Source organism: Chiroxiphia lanceolata, chromosome 8 (genome assembly GCF_009829145.1).
Source record: "Chiroxiphia lanceolata isolate bChiLan1 chromosome 8, bChiLan1.pri, whole genome shotgun sequence".
NCBI lineage: Eukaryota > Metazoa > Chordata > Aves > Passeriformes > Pipridae > Chiroxiphia > Chiroxiphia lanceolata.
In genome coordinates, this window is record NC_045644.1 from 33104912 (window position 1) to 33124110 (window position 19199).

General features: G+C 40.2%; 1 protein-coding gene across 2 annotated transcripts in view; it reads right to left on the minus strand.

The window, feature by feature from the left end:
* Window positions 1-19199, minus strand: part of CTNNA3 (catenin alpha 3) — a 431146-nt gene that overhangs the window by 387178 nt on the left and 24769 nt on the right. Inside the window, exons 5-6 of one of the 2 annotated variants that reach the window (XM_032694679.1) lie at window positions 18997-19004; window positions 12579-12681 (exon numbers count right to left, since the gene is read on the minus strand). In XM_032694679.1, the coding sequence (XP_032550570.1) occupies window positions 12579-12681; window positions 18997-19004 (111 nt within the window). Of the gene's footprint in view, window positions 1-12570; window positions 12689-18996; window positions 19005-19199 lie in introns of both variants that reach the window. The other variant, XM_032694676.1, reaches the window with a different exon arrangement.

Genomic DNA, 19199 nt, shown 5'->3' on the forward strand with positions numbered 1-19199 from the left:
TTCTACAAATCAAAGAGGATCATCTTTCTTCCAGTGTTAACCAACAAAGTTGCAGCTAAAATTAATATAATTGTTGTTGTATATGTAAATCTAGACTGAAGTAAGACCTTATTGCATATTTTGTTCTTACAATGTAAAGTTAGATCCATGGTTAAATTCATGCAGAAAAAAGAAAACTTTCTTACTCAAGGAGTCAAACGTTTTCACTATTCCACTGCCAGTGGAATTTATTATTATTAGTTATAAAAGTGCTGTTACAAGGATCAAAATCTTACCTACAGTTTTGTTCCATAATGACCATCTATAAAGCCCCAGTTTGACTTAATCACAAGAAGGCAGAATTTAAGAGAGATAACTGAGTAATAAGGTCTGTACTGAAAAGTAACCAGCTGTAGCACACTCTCAAAACACGAAGAACTTAGAATACAGACTCATGTTGTAACAAAAGTCAGGTAACAGATAAAAGAAAGTATTAGAGCCTCATAAGCCCCATCAAGCAAGGCAAAGGTCTAACTGATGAGAAAGTCAGTGAAGACAGGCCTATATACCCCAAACAATTAGATGCCTTTTGGCTGGGTTGCAACAACCACCTGGAATTCTAGAGGGATGGGAAGGGGGAATTCAAGATCAGGAAGGTCAAAACTAGGTGGGGGCAGTGACCTCTGCCATGACTCTTCCTGGTAACCCTTCAGACCCTATGTAAAAACACACCCGACATCTCCGTGTCTTTTGTGCGTGGATAGACAAGAAAACAGGAAACGGTGCCTGTGGGGGTGGGATTGTTGTGTTGGTTTGGATCTAATGTAATAAATATCTTCCTGGGAGCAAAATGAGCGAGTCAATACATTTAGAATGCACAAACAGAAATGAGGTGTGGATGACAGATGACAAAGGCTTGGAGGAGGAAGAAGACAGACTGAACAAAAATTGATGCAGAACGACTCGCTAAGAAATTTAAGTGCTAAATGACTACGGTGAGTTAATTTAGGGGGAAGCTGCACATGGGTAGCACCATGCAAATGCAAAATATAGACTGCAGCTTGATGCAGAACATGTGCTGGGGAAGGGGAGGGTATGTGTGCAGGGGAGACAATACAAAAGAAGAACTAAGAGCCCAACTTGATACCATCACATAGACTACAGAGTAAGAATATTGCCTCGGATTCAAGACAAGTCCAACAAGTAATCTGTTAGTGTATGCAACACTGATTTCTATCTTGAGGGTTTTGTTTCAGCTTAGCAGTACCCTCAAACAGCTGGAATCCAAAGGCCACTATTCAAGTGACAGAAACCCCTTGAAAAGGCCTTTCAAGCTCTTTCCTCAAAGCAAGGTTTTGAGCCAGGGGTGAGTGTTGAAGCTCACCTGGTACATAACCCTAACTGGTTACAGAGCTGGAGTTTCAGAGGGGACACAGAGATCCCTACCTCTACCTCCTAACCTGTCACCACATGAAAAAAAAACCCTACGTCCCGCATTAACTGTATTTGGAGAGCAGCAAATACCAGTCTTCTATTCCCTGTGTGAATGTTCCATCTCCTAAGACCCTGGAGTATGGGCAAGTAGTATGGGCATAGGAACTGCAGCACAAGCTGAGCCTTTAGAGAAAGACAGCAAGAAAACACAACTGCTCCTGGCAGAGCCTGCTTTGGCTGTTGTCTGCAAGAGCTCCTGGAGCAAGCGTGCCAGGAACAGCATTCCTGCAGGATTTGTCCGTCATTCCCAAACATTATGCTCTCAAACCACTCTCCACTCACAGCTCAGTCATTTTGCAAAGCTTTGCATTTCACCTAATCTGATTTTGATGAAGTGCCAAGGCAGAGAGACATTTTATAAAAGAATTTATTTTTCCGTGAGAAACCAGTATATGTCTGTCAGGCTTGGATCAATACAGTAAAACATTCCCTTCAGATAACTCACCTACTATTTCTGCCATTTTCACCATGACATAACATCACTCATTAGCCACTTGTTAGTAATCAGAGCTCTACATTCCAAACTGTTATGGCACTTCCAGCTTGCATTATTTCAGCATCTAAAAAGCAGGTTATTCTCATATTAAATTAAAAACAAAAAAAAAACCAAAAAAACAAACCCAACCTCCCATCACAAACAAAAACAGCAGCTCAGACTATATGCTATATACTGACCTCTGATCCTGTAAAAAATATGTCGATTGTGCTCAGACTGAACCTTTTACCTAGTCTGACATAAATCTGTCATAGTCTGACAAAAGGAACTTCAAATATCCACAGAATTTCACCTGCAAGTCCTGATACACCTATAACTTTTCACCTCTTAGATAGAGGCATGTAGGGTTGTCCTCCAGTAGACCTTGTTACTAAGAGCTTGCTCAAGGTCACAACAGAAAGCTGTGAGAAAGCAAATTTGAAAATGCTTACAGCCATCTATATACTAGCTCTTTGTTTTCCTTCACTATTCAGTAGGAAAATTTTATTATAATCCCCACTCCCTACTGCTCCAAACCATTTTACTTTGAAAGAAATCAAAGAAAAGAATGTCAAATTAAATAGCACATACATCACTTTTTTATAGTGTTCAACAGAGGAGCATCCTCTACATTCTCGCTTTTTTCTGTAGAATATTGCGGAGGTGTTACCACTCCAGAACAATCAGGGAATGTATTTCTCTCCTTCAATTATGGCTAAGATCATGCATCACTTCCACTCGGTGATGATTCCCAACCAATAAAAAATACAAAGCTGTACATCTAGAAGAGAGCAAATAGCTGCGTCTTGAACTCCACAGTTGGTACGAAAGACTCAAAGTGTTCAGACCATCGATTCAGAATGGAGGTTTTGTCTGGCAGAAGCATTGACCGTCTGTGCTGAGTAGAGGGCTTTGGGACCTGGTATGTAGGCCCGTATGGCTCTTTTCAAGGCCTCATAGAATCCTCTGTGGTCGCCCGTGTCTGCGCACAATTGAATTTCCTGCTAGATTGATCCACCACTTGTTCTGGATGTCACAGAGTTTCTGCTGGAGCTTGCTGCATGCAAGACAAAAGGCTGCTTTTCTTACGTGACAGGTGGCAGTGCAAGGTGTTCTTGGGGGTAGTTCTCTTCTCCCTCAACAATTCCTGGAATCTCTTATTGTTTCATCAAACCAGTCCTTTGGAAGACCTTCCCCAGTCTTCGTTCACAAAGCCTAGCCATGATAAGAGAGCGACAAAGAACTTGTCACACTCTTTGAAAATAATGCTCCTTAACTTTTATTATTTCCAGAAGATATGAAGTTGTTGGTGGTGTGAAAAACCTTTTCTCTGAGGTAGTAATGGTTTGCCCCACGGATAATACTGGACCAATCAATAGTCCACGTGCGCCCTACGGAAATTACATGCCCACAGAAACAGAAGAGAAGGTGGTGAAGATGGTTTAGTAAGTAGGTAGCCATGATCTGAGCCACAAGGAGGCAGGGGGCCAGTGAGCCCCTCTGGGGCCCTCAACCCCAGCTGAGGCTACGGGAGACTCGGTATAGTGTCAAAGCTGGACCGGGTCCCGTAATCAAGAGCTGGAAGAGTTCCTTACTGTCAGCAGCAGCAGAAAACATTGAAAAGCGGCAGCGGAGCAGTCCTGAATAGAGATAACGGTGGCTAAAAGCCAAAGATAGCCAGGAGCAGCAAGATACGTGAAGCCAGCTGAAAGACACAGAGATGTTCCTGCAGGAGGGAGAGCTGCAACAAAACAGAGGAAACTCAACAGAGCGGTTTGGGTAAGACTGTATTACTTCCCAAAACCCAGAGACTTTCTGAAGAGGAGGGTGACTTCCAAAACCTTAGGGAGTCCCAAATGCAGCAGCAGCTAGAGAAAGAGAGAAAGGAGCTGAAAACCCGGAGTTGTTCCTGAGAGCTGAGCCAGGACAGAATGGAGAGGAGGTGGCTGTACCCTCTGCTGCTGCTGTTTCTATCATGCTGGTGAGCTGAGACAGAGCAAAGAGCTTTGGTAAGGCTGAAACTGAAAGCTGCCTTCAATGTTCTAAGCCAAGAGGAGTGAAGATCTACAAGGAAATCCCCCAAAGGCTCAGGCTCGGGGTTGAAATTTCCACAAAGAACAAAATCCTGACTACCATACTTAAATCTGCTGCCTCGGGAAAATGGGAGGACACTAACCAGTGCCACAAAAAACTGAAATGAAGGAACTGTGGCCTGAGGAGTGACAGAAAGACTTTTCTCTTTTCTTCTGGACTTTTATTGAAGAAAAGGAGAAATTAATTTAATGTGAATATATATGTGGGTGTAAATAAACCTTTGTAAATATTTCCCCTTCCCCCAATAATGAATGGTTGTGTTTTGTCTGAAAACTTCTCCACATGAGGTGAAAAAGATATCAAGTCCATATCATCACTAACCCTCTCACAAGGGCAAACTGTGGGAGGGGGGCTTGAACTTAAAAATTAGATTCTTGGTAGTTTCAAACCACCACAGAAGTCAGCACTTAGACCTAGTCCAAACACAAATATTGCTTCTCATGTACAAACATGAAAGTGTTATGTTTATAATATTTATAAGATTTTATTTAATCAATGAGGAGGAACTATGTGAAGCTCTGAAAGCCACTTTAGTTTAATGATGACACTCATTACTCTTGGAAAGGAACATCAAAAACCTGCAAATAAACAGTAACATGTTTCATTCAGGCAGTAGGTTGATGAACGTCACCCTGTGATGACAAGAACTCGTGGGTTGGTGACAGCACTCCTTGCTGTCAATGATCCAGTGTGAGGGAGAGGAGATCTGCATGGCAATGGAAGCCTGAAAGGGACCAAACTTACCTAGCCTTTTCCAAAGACAGAACCAAGCAATTAGACCAGCCAGCTACACTTAGACCCCTGAAGAAAAAAAATAGAACAAATAATGAAGGACACTATTATTCATCTAGAAATAAATACAGGAATGAGTAACAGCACCAGGCGGTTTTTTGTCCAAAGCCAGTCTCACCAAATCAGCCTAATTTCTTTATGCTTCTGTTCTTGTATTCATAGCATTAGTAGCAAATATCTCATAATAGGACTAGATTTGATAGTCTCATATCACTTTTGTATAAATACATGGGGAAAAATAGACTAAATTTCTCTGGAATCAATAGAGATTTCTTTAGAGCAATTACCAATGATTCTCTGCAACTACAGACATGCATTAAATGATTTTCTGCAGGGGTCTGTTTTGGTTGCCTCATTATGGAACATAACTGGGATAAGAAAATAGAAAGGGATTTCCTGGGGAGGGAAGGCCAAGGAACCATTAGTGCACTGGAGGGCAGGATTGAACTCACAGTGATGTTTATAAATAGGCATTTTGCTGCTCTCAGGTAGGATGGAGTTCAGGAAGGGCAGCACAAGTCATCACACAGGCAGGAACAGTCAGCTGCACAAGGGATGATTGCTAACAACCCATTAGGCAACACTTCACAGAACTGCCTAAAAAAATTACAAAGATGGTTGTGCTACCAAGAGAAGTCAAATGATATGTGTAAACAGAAGAATCGGAAGCAATCCTTCCATTCTACTTATTAACAGCATCCTTTAATAATGGGGTAGAACCATTTGAGCCACAGGATATAACAGAAGATGTCAAAAGCACGACTTAGCAGGAAAGATGCGCAACTTGCAAAGAAACCTGAGAGAAGGCACGATCATGATAATACACACAAGAGCACAGCAAAGCAAAAAGGAATAATCTGATTCTTATTTTTATAGTAGGAAGTACAAGATGCCGTGATCACGAATGTATTAAGAGGGATTCACACTAAACACTAGGAAAAAGAACTTGAAATGTAAGAAGAGTCAGGGATGTTGTGGAATCTGTCACTGGAGATTTTAACATTTTAGATAAAGACAACCGTCAGTGTGGCTGGGGAGCACAGTATGCAGCTTCATCCTAGAATAAACATGAAAGAGCTTACTAAACTCAGCTTTTTTCAGTGATGGCATCTGTTAAAATACACTTGACACATACTTTGCACTATCTTTTTTTTTGTTGTTTTCTTTTAATAAACTGTCCCAAGAAATCAAAAACTGTTAACTCTAAATGATTTTGTCCTTTTAAGGCTCACCTCACTCCTGCTGTATAAAAGCATAGTTTGTTTGTTCCTTGAGTGGACATTGCTGCCTGGCAGAATACTCTGTCATATTGTCAGTTATTGCTGCATCATTAAGTATTATTCTCCTTAGACTCTGATCCATTTACATTTCACAAATTGTGGTTTGTCCCACCTTAGAATAAACATCATCTGAAGTAACAGCCATATTCATTTGGGGGAAAATCTGGTTTCTAGTCTACTGAAAGTATGGAGTTCTAAGCTGAGCCCCTGTTTACCACGAAATAAACTACTCACACATCAAATTTCCTATAGGAGACATATATGGCACCCAAAGCAAATGTCCAGGTCCAAAATCAGTGGTGTTTGCAAGTGTCCCATGGACTGCATTCAATATTCTTTATCAGCTTTTTAAAGTCATGCCCTTTTAATATTACTTACTTAGTTGTTTTTGTAACTTAATTCCAGCTGAAGATCTCATTTCCTTCCCAGTGTCACACTCTATTGGTATTGTTTGTTTTTAAATGACCTGGGGACTCCGTGGTTGAACTCGAAGCATCATCCATCCTTGGCTCCTAAGACATTTTAGCTACATTATCAGAGGCAAGACTAGACAGGAACCTTTTATCCGAAATCAGGACATTTTGAGCACAGCTAAAAGTAACTGTTTCATAGAAACAGCAACAGTCTGAGCTTTGAAAAGACAGGGGAGGAGCCCTTTTTTAGCCCTCTGCTCAACTCCCAGGCTCCTGACAGGTCCCCTTCTGTTTTCTCAGGAAAGTGAGAGGCAGGTTTAAAGAAACCCCACATGTCTATCTCAACCTCTTTACGGTATCCCTAGTTTTATTTCTGAAACAGATCACTGTTTCAGAACTCCCCCCTTCTAATATCAAAGTTTTGAAGGGGTTTTGCTATGGGCACCTCAGATAATTGTTTGAGTCTTCTTATCTTGGAGGCTGAAGACTTTACATACTAACTACTCAGATCCTTCACAGGCTATATAAAAGGGGGAAGATGTTATTTCTCATAATTCTCATTCTGGATGCAAAAATAACCAGAATTCTGCCCATTTTCCCCAAATTCCCAAAACACACTAACTCACAGGAGAACATTTCAAAGACATATAAGACAGTAAGACCTTCATGACTGCATTGTTGGTAGGATTTGAGCAACTACTTCACTCTTTGTACATTTGGAAGACCAAAATATACTTCCTTGTCTCTTTAAATTTCATTCATTTATCACAGCTGCAGAAAAAGCAATTAAGTGCAAATTGTTCCTCTGAGTTTGGATACACCTTCATTGGTCCAAAGAGGAATCCCATCCACTCTTCAGTTTGGCCAGTGTTTATACTTTCAGCAGCAATTTCAAACGTTTTTAGAATTAGAGTGCTCCTTTATAATAACACTTTTAATTACTTGGTAAAAATCAACTTCTTGTTATTCCCTCAGCACACTGACTAATATCAGGCTGGATGAAGCCATCAGCATCAAGCAGCTTTGGCATTACAACAGAACAGGTATCAGACACATGGATGCCAATGTGACCAACTATACACCTACACTTTCTGGTTTTCCCCCTGAAGTTTCTTGTATATTTTACCTAATTTTGATGCTCAGATTTTTAAAAGTCAAAATTCTATATATGAGAAGACCAGCAAAAACCCTCCCCCTGCTCCCCTGAGCAGCTGTACAGTGAGTTCACCAAATCTCCGTATCATGGGCCACACACATCAAAATAAAATCCCACACCAAACCAGAAGCTGCCCAAACCATTGTTTTTTAAAAATAAGTTCTCTGTTTTATTTTCCCAGAAAAATTTTTTTTCCCCTCAGAGGTCTAGCTTCCACGCAGAGACAGAAAAACTGCACACAGTGAGATACAAATTGCTTGCAAATAAGATCATGCAAGACTGGCACTACAAGCAGGCAAGTCCAACTGAAAAGCCGAGTTGGAAAACGATGGCACACACTGTGGCAAATGTGGAGGGGGGATTACAAAAGTCTTCCTCCCTACCACCCTGAATATGTATAAAAAATATAAACAGGGGAATATCAGCACTTTCAGGTGGGCAGGGAGAAGGAAATCCTCTTCACCCATTAAGGAAGTCACACAGATACACAGGACAGACAGAAGCATGGCCGAACGACAGAACTATAATCACAGAATTACTGAAACACGTCAGGTGCCTGAAAACAAAACTGTCATAATTTTTCACTCTCTTAGATACTGAGACTGATTTGTTGTTTGCTTTTTTTAAAATGAATGCAATAAATCAACTACTTTAATTACACAACATCATGATAGATAGCTGTTCTTACGTCAAGGGATAATAAGCAGCTAGAATACTGGAACTACAACCTATACTCTCATTTTATAATCAATATTGTGTGACTAAATATTAAAGAAGGAAAGGAGAGAAGGCATTTTCAGAAAACTAATGGGAATCAAATGCTTATATGTCCTTAAAATTACTCAAGAGTTAAGTCCTAGGCTTCTTGAAAAATCCTAAACGAGATTTCACTACATCCAACCCTGCAAATGTTTGTACAGTGGCAGAGTGGTAATACAAAAGTAAACAAATCACCCATTTATTAATCCAGGATAGCAATTCAAAAGACATAATTCTGCCTTTACCCTCAAATACACAATCAAATGCACTGTCATTCCTAAGTCTAGAGAAAAAAAAGAAGTGAATTCTCATTCAAATTCATTAAATAGCACAAGCCATAAAAATTTCCTAATTCCTGCCCTTTGATTTGCATCTCAGTTACTCCATATCTTTTAGAAAGGCATGGATAATGGATATAAAGGCTACAAGCAATGATTAATGTACTGCACCTCTTAACTAAGCCATCTCTGTAGTTAATTGTCAAAAATGCTCATTTGCTTTCTTGTTTGAATTTTTCTGACTTTCATCCATTGGATTTTGTCATATTTCTGTGTACTAGAACAGAGCTTTAATTAAGTACCTCTATTTCTGACATTTCTAAGCCATAACTTTTTCCAGATAAGCCCCACGACTGAGTTCCTTATGTTTTCTATCATTATGCTTGTTTTCTTAACAACAAATAATTCCCCCTGAGCTCCCTCCAAATTTTCAGCATACTTTGTAAACTGTTTGCCCCACAAGTCTTCACACGTTCACCCTCTCAATTCTCTCCCCCAAAGTTTTGAACAATCAAAGGCAGAGAATAAAAGTGCACTCGGTCCATTTTAACAAAAAGAAATACCATTTGACTGTAGGAGCAAGTCTGCATTCAAATTAACACTTTTAAAATGCAAATTTGGCCTGTTTGGTCATGAAGACAGGTAACAATGGGCTAATGTGAAGTAAAACAGGCAATGGCTCTGCTCCATCTCCTGGAAACATTATTTCCCATAAGCAGAAGTGTGCCCATAAGCATCTTGGATACAGCCCTTAACTTCTTGAATTTCTAACACAACAGTCATCAGAAAGCAATCCTAAAAGGATTTTAAAAATGGAATAACGAAAATGGTTTCACATCGATTCAGAACTTTAACACACAATTACCTGAGGGAATACAACCAAACCAAAATCACAATCCAATAAGGAAGCTTTAAATTAGCATAGCTTTAAAACAGGATACTGCTTTTGTGTGTGTACACATACTAAAGTCCTGTTGTCAACAGTTAGATGACCACACTGATGGAGAATTCTAGGCAAAAATAAGTGTCTTTGGGATTTACAGCCAGCAGCACCCTAAAGGCACTGTTAACCACTGAAACCAGCAGCAACTGTGATAATTTTTACAGTTTGACAGGTGCTAATACCATTGGATTGATTATAATTCCATTTTTATTGTAGCTATTGCCCAATACTCCCTGAAATGACCTTACAGTAAGATAATTATAATGAATAGCCTTAAACCAGTAATGTTCCAGCTGAACAATATATGGACGCTTCCCTTCAATAGGAACAAAGACACACACAAGAAAAAAGGAAGCCTGCACCTACTACAGTATTCCAAGAGCAGTGTTGGGATCAGAGTCCTCTCTTATCCCAAGTGCTTACCATTTTGTCCTATCTCATTTCCCTGTAATTATTCATATTGCAGATGTGTAATATTTAGGTTAATCCAAACCCATGTAAAGCTGACTTAGCTCCTACTGGAAACATTCCAAAAGTCACAGAGTAAGAGAACAGTTCTACTACTCACTGTGGCATGGAGCTATTCTTTTTTAGTCAAATCTCAGAGATGAGACAGTATCAAGGAATCAAAAGCTTGTTTTAGTTCAAAGGAGTTGCTAGACTATCTCCTGGGCAAGAAAGAAAAACTACATTTCTGAGAGACAGGAATCTCCTGGCAGGCTCAAAATGGCAGCCTGGCTATAAACTGATGTTCCCAACCCAAAGGAATTTCTCTGGCAGATGCAACACAACCCTGGAAGCACACAGAAAGATTAGGTCACCATAAGTTTCATGGATGAAGGGACATCCATCTGGATTGAGGAGAGAGAGCAATAAGCAAGCACGTGAGCAACAATAATATTGAGATCACCGAAAAGCAAGGAATTTTAAGTCAGTTTAACACACTGAAGCAGATTTGAGCACCACTGGGAGTCCTCTACAGATAGCAACAGTAACAAGACATGACACTATAGAAGTGGTTTAATACTTCATATCATGTTTGGGACACAGAAGAATGGCAAAGAGCATTGTTCAGGCTTCTTGACCAAATACTAGATGGCATCCAGATCATTCTGCTTTCCAACACGATGTCTCCACCTCCAAGAACTCCCATCTTCCTGCTCTGTAACCACCAAAGAATTTAGCCACCCTGACCACTTCCACATCAGCTCAACTCAACCACGTGCAAAATTAGAACCTGAAGTTTTTGAAAGGATGACCAACATCTGCTAACAACTTGGGGGTTTAGTATAAAGAAAGGCAGAACTGCATTCTTGACCTCACTGAGCATTTTAAAGAGACATTTCTGTTGGCAATCTGCTGGCTATCTGAAAATTCGGGATGATCTACCATATTCTGAACATTGCAGTTAAAAACAGCTTAATATAAACACCACTTCAAACAAGTTTGCTTCTTGTATACTGCTACGCTCATCGACGTGTGGTCTATGCTTATAAATCAGAGTCAATGTGGGTCATTTGAAGCAACATTTAAAAGGCACAGTTTCAATTTCCCATCTGTCCTGTAAATTTTACCACTGAAGAACCACATTGCTATATTCCACTTCATGCCTTATGTATGAAGAAACAGGACAGAAGCCGATAACTGTATTCATTCAAAAGCAACATTCATTACTTTTAGTACATAACCCACTTATTTTACCTTGAATGGATTCACATTCATATTATATATAATTGTTTGTCTCCAACAGATGGCAGTTACTCAACATTTTGACAGTGGGCTATGAATATACCCTTAAGCTAATATGAGAGTATATAAATTGTTATCAATTAAATGCCCATACTCCACAAACATGTCACAAACTCACAAGAGCTTCAGTCCCAAACCAGGGCTGTGATTTTTGCACAGCACTCAAACCAATTCTCTATCTTTTCACAGAAAAATCACTTCCTTATCCCAGCAGAACAAAATTCAAAGCATCTTCTATACCAAATAGATACAGCAGCTTTTCAAATCCCTCACTGCAGATTCTGCAGCAAGTTCTCTTGAGATATATTGAGAAAATCTTGGTATCAACAAGCAGATAAAATACTATTCAGCATAACCATATAACTACTGCTCAGGTATACAGTGCAAATTAACTAAGACCCAGGTAATCTAATCAATTATATGATAGAAACAGCTGCAAGTGATTTGCTCCCAAGCAAATGAACTGTTTGACAACACTGACACCAAGCGGACAGATTTAAGGAAAATGCAAACCACAACAAGAAGTGTCACAGCATTTCTCCTGCACACTGAAAGAGGCAAAGTCTTATGTTATCAAGACAAAAAAATGTGAATACTTATTATGAGAGCTGACATTTTCACATAAGCTATGTGTAAGTGACAGAATATCCAACAATAATACATGTTAACAATTCAATTTAACCTTGATCTTGCAAGCACAAGTCTAAGACTGTGTACACTTCAAGTTTTATGCAATCTAACCTCAGAAATTCATTTCTAAAGAAGAAACAATCAGTGGTTTGAATGTACAGTCAGTATCAAATCCATTAACTTATGGATTTAGTTCATTTTTCAAGTAAAAGAATGCAAACAGTACTTCTAGGCACTTCAATAGAAGTGCAACAATAAACTGTTACGTGTTAATGCAAAATTCAGTAGTCTGCTAAGCCTCACTTACTTGCTTTGCCTGTCCTCCTCTCTGCTGAGAAATCACAACACAGGCAGTTCAATATCATATGCATTAACAGCCTTGTCACCCCTCCTGCCGCCCCACCTGACAACCCTGCACAAAGCACAAAACCCTACTGACAGGACAGGGACCTCCATCAAACACATCCCTTACATCCACCAGGTTATGTCCAGTATTCTATGTCTTCTTACCAAGCTTCGTCATCTTACCTGCTGACGTTGTATGCCAAATAGTCCAGATTTTCCAGATCTTTTCGAAACTTCTGGTAGGTTTTCTGTAGCTCAGATTTACTGGATACGTTTCTTAAAGATTCAAATGTTCTTGAAACTGTGATGGTAAAAAAAAAAAAAGAAAAAAGAAAAAAATTGTAATTCACACAGTTGCTGTGTTTTAGGATTTTATTCTACTAAATGCTAATGTTATGGAGCTGTGTCACCTCTAACATTTTAGATATCTCTGCAGTTTTGTTTTGAAACTAATCATAGAATGCAAAGCAATATGCCCTGTTCAATTAAATGAAGTCCTCTAACTTCATAAGTCAGGCTTGCATAAGACCAAAACACTGCCAATCAATACAACCCCTACAGGTGAGTTCTTTCTCTATGCCACATTACAGGATATAACATATATTCGTATATATTTAAATACTATTTTTTCAACTAAGAAAAGCATATGAAACTTTATACAGGCCGTGAACTCCTCATTATATCAAGCATACAAGTAGAATTTATATATTATATTATAATACATTATAAATATATTATATTTATATACTATGAAAGGGTGCTTCTTATCAAGCTAATTTACTTAAGAGTAATTTGCAAGACCGGATAATCACCGTGGGCAGTGTGCTCACATTCTGCACAAAAGCTGTGACAACTTTAATTATACTTCATTATAGATCTTACTTTAAAGTTAAACTTCTTTCATATCACAGAATATGCTAAGTTGGAAGGGACCCACAAGGATCATTGAGTCCAACCCTGCACAGGACCATCCCCAAGAGTCACAGCACGTGCCTGAGAGCATCATGCAAACACTTCTTGAACTCTGTCACTTGGTGCTGTGACCCCTGCCGTGGGGAGCCTGTTCCAGTGCCCAACCACCCTCTGGGGAAGACCCTCTTTCCAATATCCAACCTAAACTTCCTCTGACACAACTTCAGGCCATTCCCTCAAGTCTGTCACTAGTCATCACAGAGCAGAGCTCCAGTGTCTTCCCCTCACAAGGAAGTTGTAATTGCAGTGAGGTCTCCCCTCAGCCTCATCTTCTCCAGCTGAACACACCAAGTGCCCTCAGCTGCTCCTCATATGGCTTTCCCTCAAGGCCCTTCCCCATTTCATTGCCCTGCTTTATACACTCTCTAATGCCTTAATATCTTCTTATATACTACCTGTGCCCAAAACGCCCCAGTGTTGCAGGTGAGGCCTCCCAGGTCAGAGCAGAGCAGGACAATCCCCTCCTGGCCCGGCCGGCGATGCTTTGTCCGATGCCCCCCAGGACAGGGTTGGCCCTCCCAGCTGCCAGGGCACTGCTGACTCATGGCCAACTGGCCATCAACCAGGACCCCAGGGTCCTTTCCTGGCACTGCTTTCCAGCCTCTCATTCCCAGTCTGTCCATACACCCTGGGTTGGCCCATCCCAGATGCAGAATCCGAGCACTTCCCGTGTTGAGCTTCCCATGGTTGGTGATTGCCCAGTTCTGGGATCTGTCCAGGTCTCTCTGCAGGGCCTCCCTGCCCTCGAGGGAGTCAACAGCTCCTCCCAGTTTTGTGTCATCTGCAAACTTGCTCAGTGTCCCTTCCAGTCCTGCATCCAAGTCACTGATGAAGATGTTGGAGAGCACAGGGCCCAACATGGAGCCCTGTGGAACCCCATCAGTGACAGGTCATCAGTCTGGTGTCCTCCCAGTGACTGTCACCCTCTCTGCTCAACCCATAAGCCAATTGCTCACCCACCACACGGTATGTTTATCCAGCTGTGGGCTGGACACTTTGTCCAGAAGGATCCTGGGAGAGACAGGATCAAAAGCTTTACTCAAATCCAGCTGGCTTCCCTTGATGAGCTAGTTGGGTTGCCTTGCCATAGAAGGAAATCAGATTGGATAAGTAGGACTTTCCCCTCATGAAGCTGTGCTGACTGTGAAAAATGACTGTCTTTCAGGTGTTTTTCAATACTTCCCAGAATAATCTTCTCCATAACTTTTCCAGGCACTGAAGTGAGACTGACAGGCCTCAATCACAGTACCAGTAGTTTCCAGGGTCCTGCTTCTTGTCCTTCTTGAAAATGAGGACAACGTTTGCCAACTTCCAGTCATCTGAGACCTCTCCGGATTCCCAAGACCACTCCAAATCATCAAGAGAGGTTTTCTGATTACATCAGCAGCTATTTGATGATTCTGGGACGAATCTCAGCAGGCCACATAGATTTTCAGGGATCCAGCTGGAGCAGCAGATCCCACACAATTTCAGGGTCGACTGGAAGTTGCTTGTTCTTGCACTTATGGTCCTCAGCTCAGGGCACTGAGACCCCCTTGGTCCATCATCCATGTTGAAGACAGAGGCAAAGAAAACACTAAACTCCTCTGCTGTCTGGGAGGTGAATATCCTGATCCTGGAACGGGCCAATGATATTTCTATACTGCCTAATTCCATTAATATATTTGAAAAAACTCTTTTTATTGTCTCCCACATTTCTGCTCGCATACACTATCGTTAAAAATAGGACTGGTATTTTTCAAAGAGATGCACAATACCAGCCCAGCTGTAGGACCTGTAACAGAGAGGCAAAGATTTGTGTGAGAGGAGAATTGGAGGTCCAGCTTCCTTGCTACTTCAAGGAATCATGAACCTTCTCCTATGACTTTCTCTGTTTCCCTATCGTAAATAGTCTTTTTCACCTCACAAGCATGTGACAGCGGCAAAGCTCTAAGTAGTTAGAAATATTTTGTTACCACAGTGATTACCATCAGGAAGCAAGTCTATAAACATTTATTTATTACATTTATATAATCAAGAAGAACTACATATCTTGTAAATCCTCCAAAACAGTGACTTAGCTACTGGTTACAGGCCCCTGTAGATTAATTACCCCACTGTAAGCTCAATGTGGTACCAATGTCCAGGGAATGAGGCAAAAGACCAAAGTAATGGACTGCTTTCCAGTCAGTTCTGGAAAACTGAGCACTGCAAAGTAACTACATGAAACCACTTCTCTATACCTTGCTAAAACTACAGTCACTGAATCAGAAAAATGAACCACAGCAGTAGAAGAAAAAAAACAAAGCCAAACCTCCACTCATCATCAGTCCCTCTTTAGCAAGCTGACTACAGAACTGACAGCTAGTGCTGATCATGGATGTAGAGTGCTCCAGCGTGACCCATTCATAGGCATTGAGTGAGCTCAAGCCCAAGCTGTATATGCTGTTGAACAGCACTAGGTAATTCCTCTTTGAGGATAATAAGCAGCTGCAGTAGATTTTCACTGATGATTTACAACACACACCCTGGAATCATCAGGCAAGGTAGCACTTCATGTTTGCCACGCTGCAGCCTTCATTTCAGTCTCACTGCTCTCATAACCAAAAAGCAAGTTAAGGCAGTGTTTATAGCTATTTGTAATTTATTTTACTCTACCTCCTTCAGCACCACTAGAGTTTAACTGGAGACTTTCTGGTTGCATTTAAAGTGTTTGGGTGAGAAAGCTTTCTTTCATTTTTTGGTAGCAAAGTATACGTTCCCGAATTCTGTAACAATAGGGGTGACAGAACAGAAATGGCAACACAAACTGCAAGACTCTCTATTCTTTCCATTTGGCCTTCATTATCTTCCACTTTTTGTATGATTTGTTGTTTTCAGATTTTCTCTCTGCCCCAGAGTTGATTTCCAAGCCTCGCATTTGCAGTGCTTGCTTTCATCAATTCCCACTCCTGGCTATCCCCTTAGGTCAAAGTAAATTTAATTACAACGTGTGCAAACAAGAGCTGAGTACAGTTTAAGGTGACCAAAGCTATCCATAGTGCTCCACAGTGCTCCCACCTTATAAGTGTGTAAGAAGCTACTCAAAATATACCTGTAAAGTTTGTCATACACCCTCTGCTTCAAACCATGACATGTTTCTCCAGAACTTAGCCCAAAGCTGCTGCGCCCTCTTGTGGGGTTGAATAAAACAGGGATAAGGTCTCTAATGATTCCCAAACTCACTAAATTGATGTACGGTCCAGTCTTTTTTGGAGGCTTCTTCCTTTTTTATATATAATCATCAACATGTTAGACAACAACACAGCTGTAGAATCATCATCATCATCCTTTTAAGAATGTACTTAATCCCACAGCTTCAATTCTTCATTTGGCAGGAGTTCTACTAGCAAGCTCACTCACTTTCTTATGTCCTGAAGCAACCTAAACATTAATAATGCATTTGGCTCTCTGGAAAGACGTAAGAACCAGCACGAGCAAATACAAACCAAATGTGTAACTACAAGGGCAACACTCTTCAATAAATAGAAGGGTAACAGCCAGGACATCCACTGAGAAGTCTGTCTTTAGATGAAAGGGAAAAACTCTTTTTTACTCAAAAGTAAATAAAAAAACAAGCCATTTTCAGAAAACACATACACGCTCTTTTCAGTGCCACCAACAAGAAATCAAAAAGGGCCTTGGGCATACAAAGGTTATCAGCACATGTTAACTTAAAACCACATCTGGATCTTTCTGCATCATTCTTCTATCAGTGTGAACCACCACTGGTGGGGTGAACGACAAGAAAACCTCTCTCATCTCTACTGTCTAGAGGTGAAAAGAAATACTAGTTTGTTTTTTTTCCTCTCACCAATAACCAAATGTAAATAAACATAAGAGATTCACTCACACTCTTTTCACCTGTCACTTTTTCAAAGTGCTTTGAACAGTTTCTGAAAGCTGAGAAGTAGCAGTCCTTTACTACTTTTGCTCTCTGTGGCACTACTGGGTAACTACCTGGACTGATTTTATCTCTGTGATTTAATCAGAGCTGCTTCGTTTGTGAAGTTACCATAGATAACTTTGTAATACAGATACTGCACACACAATTTCATAACTTAACAGAAGAACATTATATTCCATTCTCAAACATTACAGCATTCCTTTCACACAAAAAACCCCAAACCAAAAGTGAAGGACTAGAGTCAAGTACCCTGGCACTTCCTGTAGTCTCACAACTTACTCACTGTGATGTCAAAAAACAGACATGAGCTCTGACTGCAGTTTCTCCTACAGTAAAGCCAATTAAGAGCTGAGAATCCTCTGTTGTCTTTATGAGCTCCTGATGTAGTCATTTTGGTTTTTTTCTCCACTATCCTTCCACATACATTCAGGAACCCTGGAACTCCTTCTCTTCTGTCATATGTAACAAAAATGAGGCAATGAGTTCAAAGAGAAGAGGCTGAGACAGAGTGGTTGTACAACATTTCAACAAGAAATCATATTAAACTAACTAATCATCCTAAAATTTTGATACTACTTAAGGTAGAATTTGTTATGTTTGATCTTCATTCAAATTAACTTATTCAATTTAATAAAGACTCAAAAGTTTCTTCATGTTGTCATCTGTCTCTGCATCTTTATGTAAAAGATTAAGGTCACTGTTTCTTACCATGTTCAGCTGTTGCAAGCAAACTGATTCATAACACAAGTGTTTGTGGAATAAGTGATATTAAATGATGTTAAAGAGAGTTGCTGTTTGATTTTTAAAGTCTGGTTTTAATTATTAACTTTTGATAGTGTAACTTTGCAGCTACATTTGACAGCATTCTTTATGGAATCCCAAGGAAATGGCTTCTGCACTACCCAGGTTGGAGCTTGTTTGGTCTCAGGTGGACAAATTCTCTAATGGCATTCCCTTGGCAATCCTGAGAACCTCACCATGGGCCATGAAAATTAATGGCTTCCTAGCTAAAGAAGAGGCCAGGCCACAAAATGTGAGATTATAAAACATGCAGTGCAAATTGTTTTTCGTTGCTTACAATTCAGAAAGGCAGGAGGAGACATCATTAAATACAGAATACGAAGTTCATATTCCTGGCAAAAACTTTACAATCTCCACATCAACAGCAAGAGGTGTGGGAGGCAGCAGACACTGTTTCTGCAGTCTGTGCAAGATGCTGTTTGACAAACCACACACCTTTAACGTCACTTGCCTGGGAGTCCAGCTAAGTTATAAGGACGATGTAATCAAACGGCCTGCTGCACATCCTTTACTTAGTCCCCTTCGACATACTTGGTTCAGATTTAGGGCCAATGCTACAAAATGCCAATCTGTTATTCAAGGATAAGGAGAAATTACTCTTTCCTGCTTTGTCTAGAGTTGCAGAAGTGCAAGAGTACTTGTATTTCAGAATATCAGTGCTATCATCTTCCACTGTGCAATAGCACTGAACTATTTTTTCTATTGGTGAAATATTTCTCTTTATTTTCACATGAATTAATACAAGTTGAATTAAGGACAAAAAGCAACTTCCATTCTGACATAAGGAAGCTGTTCGTTGAAAAATACCTTCCTGTTTTAATAATGTACTGGTTCTTTAAAAGACTAAATTACACGAAATGTACTATTTTAAATTATTCAGAGATGTGGTTGAAAAAAAAAACATTCAAAACCTCTCAAACTCCAATTACAGAACACACATACTTACGAGAAAATAGTTGCTCTCCCCATATTTTGCTGTAATGGAATGGGCAATGTGCCTCCTTTGGAGAGATTTATGGAGAGCAGTTCACATAGCTTTTTCCATTCAGAAAATATCAGATGATTTTGCTCTCATTTTAAGCAGGTCTGAAGACATGCATTTTGATGATAAAGC